The sequence below is a fragment of the Lolium perenne genome, chromosome 6 (assembly GCF_019359855.2).
Source record: "Lolium perenne isolate Kyuss_39 chromosome 6, Kyuss_2.0, whole genome shotgun sequence".
Taxonomy (NCBI): Eukaryota; Viridiplantae; Streptophyta; class Magnoliopsida; order Poales; family Poaceae; genus Lolium; species Lolium perenne.
Window position 1 is genome coordinate 94,264,516 of NC_067249.2, and position 11,764 is coordinate 94,276,279.

The window sequence follows — 11,764 nt, forward strand, 5'->3', positions numbered from 1 at the left end:
GGTGATGAAGATGGCGGTGGTGTCGATGGAGATGCCTTCCGGGGGCACTTCCCCGTCCTGGCGGCGTGCCGGAACAGAGACTCCTGTCCCCCAGATCTTGGCTTCGCGATGGTGGCGGCTCTGGAAGGTTTCTCGTACCGTGGCTTATTCGTATCGATGATTTAGGTCAGGGACCTTTAAATAGGCGAAGAGGCGGAGTCGGAGGGTTGACGAGGCGGTGACACACTAGGGGGGCGCCCCCCCGGGCCGCGCCGACCTGTCATCTGGTGGCCCTGTGGCCCCCCTCTGGTTCCTCTTGGGTGTTCTGGAAGCTTCATCCAATTATAAGATGCTGGGCGTTGATTTCGTCCAATTCCGAGAATATTTCCTTACTAGGATTTCTGAAACCAAAAACAGCAGAAAACAGGAACTGGCACTTCGGCATCTCATCAATAGGTTTGTTCCGGAAAACGCATAAATATGACATAAAGTGTGAACAAAACATGTAGGTATTGTCATAAAACAAGCATGAAACATCAGAAATTATAGATACGTTGGAGACGTATCAAGCGTTCATACTAATATCATTGCTACTAGCATGCAAATAAGGTTCCATAGGTTTTTAAATTTTCGCATCAAACAATCCATGTCTTAACTCAAGAAATAGATTAAAAAGCTCACTGTTATTTTCCATTACGCCTTAACTAGTAAAAAATAAGAAACAAAAAGATGCAATTGCAGGATCTAAAGGAAATAGCTTTGAGCACTCACACACCGGCAACAGTGCTAGGAAATAGCTTAGTAGTCGGAGGATGTGAATACCTTTTACCTTACCTCCCCGGCAACGGCGCCTTTAAAAATAGCTTGATGTCTACGCACGCTTCTATTCCTGTAGACAGTGTTGGGCCTCCAAGAGCAGAGGTTTGTAGAACAGCAGCAAGTTTCCCTTAAGTGAATCACCCAAGGTTTATCGAACTCAGGGAGGAAGAGGTCAAAGATATCCCTCTCAAGCAACCCTGCAATCACGATACAAGAAGTCTCTTGTGTCCCCAACACACCTAATACACTTGTCAGATGTATAGGTGCACTAGTTCGGCGAAGAGATAGTGAAATACAAGTAATATGGATGAATATGAGTGGTAATAGCAATCTGAAATAAATATGGCAGCAAATAAACATGCAGTAGAACAGTAAATAAATGGAGATTCGATGTGTGGAAACAAGACCTAGGGATCCTACTTTCACTAGTGGACACTCCCAACATTGCAATCATAATTGATTATAAATAAGCACTTCATCATACTACTCTCTTATTGGATAGAGAACTCAAATTCATTGGGCAAGTGTGCAAAAGCACACCTCAAAGGCGTATTCCCAAGTACTAATAAACACCCCACACCGTCACCGTGAGCATTCATAGGGGGTACTAACACACCACAATTCATAAGGGAGTTACACACGGTGCACACACTATCACCATTACACCGAGGTCACAGTAACCCCAAAGTTCACATAATTAAGCACTTGAATAGCATATGACATCTAGATTACAAAGCTCATCATATGAATCTCAATCATGTAAGGCAGCTCATGAGATCATTGTATTGAAGTACATGGGAGAGAGAGATTAACCACATAGCTACCGGTAGAGCCCTCAGCCTCGGGGGAGAACTACTCCCTCCTCATCATGGGAGACAGCGATGGCGATGAAGATGGCGGTGGAGTCGATGGAGATGGCTCCGGGGGCAATTCCCCGTCCCGGCAGGGTGCCAGAACAGAGACTTATGTCCCCCGAATTGGAGTTTCGCGATGGCGGCGGCGTCCCTGGAGTCTTTCTGGAGTTTCGTCAATCGGTATCGAAGTTTTAGGTCACGAGGGGTTAAATAGGCGAAGAGGCGAAGTCGGAGGGGCACCAGGGCGCCCTCCCCATAGGCTGGCGCAGCCAGGGGCCTGCCCGCGCAGCCCTGTGGTGTGGGGGGCCTGGGCCTCCTCTCCGTCTCCCCTTCGGTGTCCTGGTCCGTCTCGGTGAATTATGATGTTTGGTCTTCGTTTCGTCGAATTCCGAGAATATTGCCCGAACAGCCTTTCTGGAACCAAAAAACAGCAGAAAACAGGAACTGGCACTTCAGCATCTTGTTAATAGGTTAGTTCCGGAAAACGCATAAAAACATTATAAAGTGCGAGCAAAACATGTAGGTATTGTCATAAAACAAGCATGGAACATCAGAAATTATAGATACGTTGGAGACGTATCACGGCGCCCTCGTCATCCGCGAGGGGGACACCGGTCGTCGTCTCCTTCGCGCGGCCGCAAGAGGAAGACGTCCAAGAAGGATGCCGCAGCGGCGGCTGCCGCATCCCAACTCGCCGAAGAGGAGGCCAAGCGGGCCGAGGACGCGGCGGTGGCCGAGGCGATCGCGAGGTCGCTGACCGACCTCGTCCCCGCTGACAACGCCCTCCTGATGGACGCCGCGCTCGCCTGGTCCAGCAGGACTGGGAGAGGCAGGAGGTGGAGCAGCAGATGCGTCGGCTCGACCTGGCGGTCACGTGGCGACGCGCCGCCTGAGCCACACCGGCCGCACCCACCGTACCCATCGCCCTCGTGCCGCTCATCAAGGTCAAGGAGAGCAGCGACGACGAGTTGTATCAGCCGACGCCGCCACACGGCAACCCTAGCCAAGGTTCAAGCCGTTAGTACGGAGACGCCGGCCAGAGCAGCCAGCAGGCGCCGCCGCCCGAGGACGCCGGCAACTCCAGCGACAACACCAACGACGGTGGCGACTACACGGCGTTCTACTACCATTTCGGCATGTAGATCGACATGTTCTAGCTTTGGTTATATTTCCCTCTGGCCGAACGGCTGGAGATGCTCTAATCGCCTGCCTCCTCTTTAATTGCTAGCTCTCATATCAACTTCCATTGCCACCATGGGATGCATTATACTCCCTCCGTTTTATTTATTTGGTCAACACAATATAAATTGTATGTCTACAAAATCTATATCGTTAGATTCATATGCAAAAATGCTTTTCAATGATATAATTTTTGTGACATATATTTGATATTTTGTTGACCAAAATAGTGGTCAAAGCAATTTCTCAAACTAAAACTGAGAAGGAGGGAGTAGTATTATCTTACCCTCAGTATTATAGGTCTCATTTCTACCTCAGATTTTGAACAAGTATGCGAAAAGCTTGGTGGGTATAAAATACATATTCAGATTATGTAATCTATATTCAGGTATGAAAGGCCAAATACAGAGTAGAGCGCCTGTAGTTTTTCTCTTTCAGTTTATGTAGCTTGGCATGTGTGTTCCCTGGTGTAGGTGGTTCTCGAAACTAGTACTAGTGTTCTGAAACTTTTACTACGGAGTAGTGTTTTTGTGCTGAGTTGGGCATGTGTACTGCATTTATATGCGTTTATACCGGCTGGGCTGGGTTGATGGGTGGGTTTGGTTTGTCCGGAATGCACAAACCCTGATGCTAAACTATTTTGTACTTTCCCTTTTCATTTATTGGGAGCTGAGGCACTTTTCCTCGGATAAAAAGCAGAGTCAACGGATGATAACAAGATCACCACAGTACTATCTTGATATGTATAGTCGACAATTTTTTTTTTAAAAAAAAGAGCAGTCCTGTATACAAACTAGTCATGTACAAGCTTGGTCGATTAAAATACACGCCGTTGTGCGGTGTAATCTCATATTCAAGTATATATGAAAGGCCAAAAATCGAGAATCACCAAACAAGATCACGAGAGGACCGTCTTGAGCTTGTAGTTCTTGGCAAATGCGCTGTACACGAGGAAGTTGAGTATGGAAATGGCGGCCATTATCCAGAAAAAGTAGTCGAGGTGCCCCTCGTTGAGGTCGTCGGCGATCCAGCCGGGGCTCTCGGCGGTGGCTGTGAAGAGAGCAATGACCGCGTATATGAGCGAGCTCAGGTAGCTCCCGAGCGCGATGGTGAGGAGCGCGAGCGACGTGCACATGCTCTTCATGGTGTCGGGCGCCTCGCCGTAGAAGAACTCGAGCTGGGCAATGTAGCAGAACACCTCCCCGCCGGCGAGGAAGAAGTACTGCGGTAGCTGCCAGGCGATGCCGATGAGCTCTCCTCGCGCGACGCTGGCGAGTCGGCTCTTCTCTACGACCGCCGCGAGCGCCATGGAGAGCGCCATGAGGACGCGGCCGGCCCCCATCCGCTGCAGCTGCGACGGCTCCCCGTTGCCGCCCGAGTAGAAGGCGCCGAGCGCGGGCACGATCACCTTGCCGTAGAGGACCACCCATGCAAGGACGCAGAGCACCTCGAAGGAGCTCAGCGACGCGGCCGGTATGGACAGGGAGAAGATGTTCATGTCCATGGCGCTGCCCTGCTGGATGAAGGTGGTGTTCATCTGGGAGTATGCCGCCGAGAAGATGATGCTGGTCGTCCATACCGGGAGAAGCCGCAGGAGAATCTTGAGCTCCTCCACCTGCGTGACGGTGCAGAGCTTCCACGACGTTCCCTCGACCAGGGCGACGTCGAGGTCCGAGAAGATGGCCGCCTTGTCGAGAAACCTAAACTCGCCGGTGTGCGCGATCCTGGGCGGCAGCTGGTAACAATTATCATACTTGTTGTCGTCGCTGGCCTCGTAGAGAAGGGCGGCGTCGGAGGGGAGCTTGAGGCTGGCCTTCCTGCAGGCGGCGACGAGCACCTGGCAGAGGCTCTTGAGCGGCGTGCCGGTGGGCATGCTGCGCTTGTACATGGGCGTGGCGAGTAGGAAGGCGGCGCAGGCGAGCGCGATGCACGCTGTGGAGATGGCGAAGCCGAGGCCCCAGCTGACGTTGAGCTGGATCCAGACGATGAAAAGGCCGGACACGATGGGGCCGAAGTCGACGCAGAGGTAGAACCAGCTGAAGAAGGAGGCCTTGTCCTCCCGGTCCTCGGCGATGGTGTCGTCGAACTGCTCGGCGCCGAACGGTAGGAGAGAGGACCGCACGCCGCCGCTCCCGATGGCCACCAGGTAGAGCCCCACGAACGCGAGCGTCTTGGTGGTGACGAACGCGGAAGAGACCTCCGGCGGCAGGAATGCGGAGAAAGTGACGAGCAGCATGCCGAGGAGGTAGACGGCGAGGGAGACGAGGATGGTGTTGTAGTTGCCCCAGTAGGTGTCGGCGACGATGGCCCCGAAGATGGGCGTGAGGTAGCTGGTCCCGAACCAGGTGGCGACGTTGGAGGCGCTGCCGAGGTTGCTGCCGTGGAGGACGGTCTCCAGGTACACCACCAGGTTCGTGGAGATGCCATTGAACGCCGTGCTCTCCAGGCACTCGAACCCTGTAACATCATCCAGTCTTAATTAAGGTAGTTCGTCAAACAAATTACAGTAGGTGTGTGACTGTGTGTACAAGCTATCCCCATCCACGAAAAAATGCCATTAACCCAGCTCATCTTGGCAACAAAAATTATTTCTCATTTGAGTTATCTTGGATGTGCCAAGATGGCTCTTATGAGATGGGGAATGAATGGCATTATGTTCAGACAGGGAACTCTCCAATTGAAAGGTGGCAAAATAAGATCAGACACCTAAGACAATTCTTGAGAGGGTGGGCAAAATAAAATTTTGAACCAAATTTTTTTTTGAACCAATGTGGGCAAAAAATTTAAGTGGTGTTTATATGAAGGAGAAAGAGGGGCTGCTCCTTCTTATAGGAGAGCTTGATTAAAGGCTGAACATCCCTTAATAAGGCCACAAAAAAGAGGCGGATATTAGTTTAGCCAAGCTTAGGCGTGATGAAGAAACCAAGTAGGCTCAACGCACCAAAGTTAAGCATCTTCAAGAGGTTGGGAATAATACGAAATAGTTTCACCTAATTGCTAATGGTAAGCATAGAAGGAAAATGATCTTTCAACTTGGACATGGTGAAGGGACAATTGTAGGTCAAGACAATAAAATTCTTTTTGGTGCACCGGTACCAAATTGTTTTAGTATGAGAGAATAAGTTACTCATGATATTACTCAATTCAATGAGGAGGAGAGAGCTATCCTCACATCACCTTTTACTGAAGAGGAGGTATGTGAAGCAATATCTCAAATGGAACATAATAAAGGTCCAGGTTGAATGGGTTCATTGCTGGGTTTTATCAAAAGTTCTGGTATGTCATTAGAACTGATATGATGGCTCTATTCGTGTAGTTGCAGAATGGTGAGTTGCCATTATATAAGTTGAAATTTTACCAAAGAAGGAGGACACGAGTAGAATTGAGCAATTACAGGCCCATATGTCTATTCCATGTTAGTTTCAAAGTTTTAACTAAAGTTGGAACTAATAGAGCAACTGAGATTGCACATAAGGTTGTCCGTCCTACACAAACGGATTTCATATCAGGGAGAAATTAATATTCTAGAAGGGGTAGTTATTCTTCACGAGACTATTCATGAACTTCATAGAAAGAAACTGGATCGTGTGCTATTTAAAATAGATTTTCAAAAGGCATATGATAAAGTTAAGTGGTCCTTCTTGCAACAACCTTTGCGCATGAAAGGTTTCCCACCAGAATGGTGCGATTGGGTAGCCAGATTTGTGGAAGGTGAGAGTGTAGGTATTAGAGTTAATGATAATATTGGATATTATTTTTGAACTTTGAAGGGTCTAAGACAAGGAGATCCGCTATCTCCAATTTTATTCAATATTGTCGCTGATATGTTGGCTATTATTATTGCAAGGGCAAAGGATAATGGTCATATTGGCGGCTCAGTGCCTCATTTCGTTAATGGTGGAATCTCTATTTTGCAGTATACGGATGACACCATTTTATTCATGGAGCATGATTTAGCTAAGGCCATTAATATGAAATTAATTCTAAGTATTTTTGAGCAACTATCTGGTTCGAAGATTAATTTTCACAAAAGAAAGGTTTTTTTGTAAGGCTAAAGAGGTTGAGCATGACAACAGAAACATTTTTTTGATGTGAAGTAGGAGCTATTCCAGTTAAATATTTAGAAATACCTATACATTATAGGAAACTTCTTAATAAAGAATGGAAACCTATGGAGGATCGTTGTGAACGAAAACTTGCATCTTAGCTAGGCAAACTGCTTTCGTATGGAGACATGCTTGTCTTAATTAATTTTGTTCTTACTAGTCTGCCAATGTTCCTCTAATCTTTTTTTTTGAGATACCCAAAGGTGTGCGGAAAAGATTAGACTTTTACAGATCACGGTTTTTTTTTAGAAAAGTGATGAACTAAAAAATATATCAACAAAGTGGAACATCATTTGTAGAACGATGAATCAAGGGGGTCTAGGCATCAAGGTATTGGATATCAAGAATAGATGTTCACTTCGTAAGTGGCTATTTAACATTCTTAATGGTTAAGGTGTGTGGCAAGAGTTGTTACATAATAAGTATCTCAGCGACAAAACTGTCTCGCAAAGTTCGAGCTAACCCAACGAACTCTCCTATTTGGAAGGGCCTAATGGGAGTTCAAAATGATTTCTTTAATTATGGTTCCTTTATCGTATGGGATGGCATGGAAACCCATTTTTGGGAAAATATTTGGTTTGGTGACTCTTCATTAGCATCCTAACATTCAACTTCAACAACGTTTTAGTAGGAGACACTCTAGCAAATAGACCTTTGAATATAGGATTCAATCGTCGCCTTACAGAGGATAAATGGGCTACCTGGACTGGCTTGGTTAGGAGGTTAATGAGAGTAACTATCTCTCATGAACCGGATAGTTTCAAGTGGTGCTTGACGTCGAATGGGGTTTTCACGGTTAAGTCCATATATGTTGATTGTATGAATAGACATATGGTCTTCCTTAAAAAAATATTTATGGAAAATTAAGGTACCACTGAAAATTAAGATCTTCATGTGGTTCTATATAGAAAAGTGATTCTTACTAAATATAAGCTTGCAAAAATATGATGAACCGGGTGTACTAAATGTGCATAGATCACCTATTATCTTGAACCGGGTGTACTTCACATATAGCATCACACCTCCGGCTAATATGACAAATATGTTTGGCAATTGGCTGAATGAGATTGATTAGAAAACAAAAGCTCGGATTCATGTGGGAGATTGTACTTCAGTTTGGGCAATATGGAATTATCAAAATGATGTTGTTTTTAACACACTAGCAAACCTGAATTTTTTGCAGGTTATCCACAGAGAGGTTTCTACTATCAATATGTGGTCTTATCTCCTTCATGTGGACCAACGAATACTCATGGATATTGGCTACAATCGTCTGATGGCGGTCGTTCAGGCTATCTTTACCTAGGATGGATGTCAACATACTAAGAGAATCACATATGCTTAGAAGTCGGTGTTGCTCTCTTTTTAGATGGCTTATTTTTGCTATATGTGATCCTTGAGATGTCAAATTGATGACTTTGTATCTGCAATAATATTAAAGCCGTGTGCATCACTTTGATGCAGTTGGGGAGGATGCTCGCATTTCGAAAAAAAAAACCTAAAAAATGTACTATATCTGTCCATAAAAAGATGTCGCAAATTTATCTAAATTTAGATGTATCTAGATACTCTTTAGAGTATAAATACATGTGAATTTAGACAAAACTCTGAAATCCTTTTATGGATGGAGGAAGTACTTCCACTTTCCTTACAGTCAAAGTATTTCAAATTTGACCAAATATATGCAAAAGTATAACAATATTTTTTTTAAAAAATCAAATAGCTATATGATGAAAATATAATTCATCACGAATCTAATTGTACTAATTTGGTGGTATAAATGTTGATATCTTTTATTTAAGAACATGGATCAAAGGAAATTGGAATCACAAACCGGAGAGATTAGTATATTGTAGTGTGATTCAAGTTTGTGGAGACATGGATGGAACTCACCTAGTACTACAAACGGCGCCTTGCTGCTACTGGTTATTTTCTTGTCAGTGAGAAGAGGCGGCGCTTGCAGGCTCTCCTCTGCAATCCTCTGCGATATCAAGCTCTCCTCATCAATCCTTGGCGACCGAATCCCCGGGCTTGTGGAAGCAACCCTTGGGCTTGAGGAAGCAAGCAGACTATTTGTTCTTTTGAACGAACGGTAGGTGAGAGCCTGATACATAATTAGAATGAGAAAGTCGATCGAAACAGCATTGCAGGATATGACTCTGGATACTTACAAACGGTGCCTTGCGGCTGGTTATTCTCCTGTCATCGAGAAGTGGCGCTTGCGGGCTCTCCTCTGCAATCCGTGGCGAGGGAAGCCCTAGCTGTCTCGCCTCATCGATCCTTGGAGAAGCACTCCTTGGGGAAGCAAGCAGAATCCTTGGGGAACGGTAGGTGAGCTGCTCTTGATCCAAAACTAGAATAATGAGAAAGGAGATCGAAAGAACATTGCAAAATATGACTCTGGATTAACCAAAAAATAGCATGCTAAATTAAATAGCGTGGCCTTCTAAAATACGCTATACATGTTATAAGGTGCTAATACTGCGTTATTTTACAAGATAGCATTTTACAAAAAAAAATATAAATATATCATGTATACTAAGGATTTCAACAGCTAAAAAATTATTCAGATCACAATGATCACCAAATCAAATTCGCAAAATCCAGATCACAATAAATGACAAATATTTATCGCGGTCTGACAAGTAACATCAACAAATCAAAAGCCATAGTTCAGACCTAGATGAAAAATTAATATTTAAGAAGGACAAGTAGACAACTAACCAGCTAACAAGCATAGCCCAGGTAAACAATTAGCCAACAACATAGCAGAAGTAATAATTAATCAAAAACAAGATGAACTAGATAAAAAATGCATGGGGTCATCGTCAGATTCAAAAAAAGAATCTGTAGATTACAGCTCACCGTCATGAATAACTAGAAGGAACTTCTTGCTAGGCTGATAAACTTTTTTTTCTGTTACATCATCAACTCTTGCTCGTTGTGATGTTGATTCTTCTTCTTCAATATATACGCACCGTGTGAAGAATGGAAAGTTTCCATGTGGTTCCATGCTTGCCGACGGGCTGAATCCCTAGAATTAGAAATGGGGATTTTGGCAGCTCGTGGGCCAAAAGCCCCAAAATAGCTAGTCGACTGCTCTACTTTCCTGCGAAAATATAACCGCTATAACGCTATAAAAATAGCGTGCATAGCCCCGCTAATAGCAGGATTAACGTTGTAGTGAGCCAAATGTGCATAGCGGAGCGTTCACTTATTAAATACACTATAGCACAGCTAAAACACCGAAATAGCGCCCTATTTTTTCGTTCTTTTGGATAGATACACATTGCGCAATTATGGCAGAACTGAATCTGCGATTTTTGTTTTCGTGTACTCTCGACCACGTGGTCGAACGATCATCGTTAATTAACACCTACTCCGTTAGCCGCCATAGTTTAGTAGAGACGAACTGTAAAGCGCGCATATATATAATTGTAAAGTTTTGGAAAATACAGCGCAAAACAGCTCTGATCCTACCGACTTTGCTGCTGGCGTTTGTTAACTGGGAATACTGATGTCTAGATGCATTGTCGTTTTGACAAACAGACGTCTGAATGTGTCAATGTACGATTCAACTGATTTTCTTTAAAAGAGTAATATGCATATAGTCAGTCTTGTACTGTTGTATCGTGATTAGCTTAGACTTAGTCCATGGTTGTTGGGAGCCCGCAACTGGCCGCTTCAAGCTTCCTCGTCTCCCTAATTCCGTGTGTGTTGTTAGTAGTAGAAATGCATACTAAATTCTGACAAGACAAACGTTAGTCTCCATTGAACTAGTCATATCTGCCCCCATCACACGATTGCTAATAAGTTGACGATCGATCTATGCTTGAAAATAAACTGACGGAACGCCGGAAGAACGGCCATGATCGATGATTCTACTTGGAATTCAGATGCAGAGAGTAGGGTGGGATCGACATGGATGAGAACCGTCGTGTACCTGGCGTACGAGGGGCGGGCGCCCACCTCCCTCCGTGTCGTCTCCGGCGTCCAGGAGGATATACGGCCTTGGCGATGATGTTCGAAGGCTACTCATAATTCCTCTCTCTGATGGCTTCGCTGCCACTCTCTCCCTGTCTTCGGCTCTGCGTTTACAGTTTTGCCGCTATGCGAGCACCGAGCTGAGATTATATAGCAGCAGGCGCCGTCGCTGACAGAGAACTGGCTAGCTTTCCATGCTGGGACGCGGGGTAGGTGTGTCGCCGCAGCAAAATAATAGCACCGGTGGGCTAGTGGCAAGTGTGTTAATTATCCAAGAACGCTTCAAACAGAAAATATATAATTCTACTTAATCAATAGGAGGTAGGTAGAGCTAGCAGATCCTTTGAAAAGGCAGATCTAAATGATTTTAGGGAAGTCCCTAAAGTTTTATAGGTCTTCAGAGCGTACTGTTTCGTTGGATTCCTTACGACCACGGCCGACATATTTCATTTTCTTCGTATCACAACACGATTCAGGAATTGGCTGAATGAAATCAATGGCAAAACTAAGCCTAGAGTCCACGTAGTAGTTTCAACTTTATAATGGCCCATATGAAATTCCATAAATAATACGGAGCTTAACAAGACAAAAGTGTCTCCTTCTTTTTTCCAGATTATTCATATGATCACGGACAGAAAATTGGTCACATGAGCACCAGTGATCCCTTTTCATAAAAGTAATTAAAAATCTTATTTCTAAGTCTCAGAAAAATCAGAAAATAAATCATGATGTAGTCAGTATTGTATCCCGTAAAAGTGTAAATTTTCAACTGGAGAGAATGTGTATTTTGAGCTGCACAAAAATAACAAATATGGGGATCTGAGTACAGTGATTAAAATCTCC

At 44.8% G+C, this 11,764-nt stretch overlaps 1 protein-coding gene across 1 annotated transcript; it reads right to left on the reverse strand.

Annotated features, from left to right (window-relative positions):
* Positions 1 to 3,515: 3,515 nt before the first annotated feature.
* On the reverse strand, positions 3,516 to 11,141 carry LOC127344947 (protein NRT1/ PTR FAMILY 8.3). The gene is made up of 4 exons (XM_051371327.2): positions 10,881 to 11,141; positions 9,109 to 9,273; positions 8,831 to 9,041; positions 3,516 to 5,288 (listed from the first exon to the last, which is right to left on the reverse strand). The coding sequence occupies exons 1-4, from the start codon at positions 10,974 to 10,976 to the stop codon at positions 3,730 to 3,732; spliced, it is 2,031 nt and encodes a 676-aa protein (XP_051227287.1). The 5' UTR covers positions 10,977 to 11,141; the 3' UTR covers positions 3,516 to 3,729.
* Between the last annotated feature and the right edge of the window lie 623 nt (positions 11,142 to 11,764).

Excerpts from the sequence above, each read along its gene's own strand:
- LOC127344947 (XM_051371327.2), bottom strand. The coding sequence starts at position 10,976 with ATGAGTAGCCTTCGAACATCATCGCCAAGGCCGTATATCCTCCTGGAC. Across the intron at positions 9,274-10,880 it reads GCCCGCCCCTCGTACGCCAG|CTCACCTACCGTTCCCCAAG; the intron begins GTACACGACGGT and ends GATCAAGAGCAG. Across the intron at positions 9,042-9,108 it reads CCAGCCGCAAGGCACCGTTT|GCTCTCACCTACCGTTCGTT; the intron begins GTAAGTATCCAG and ends ATTATGTATCAG.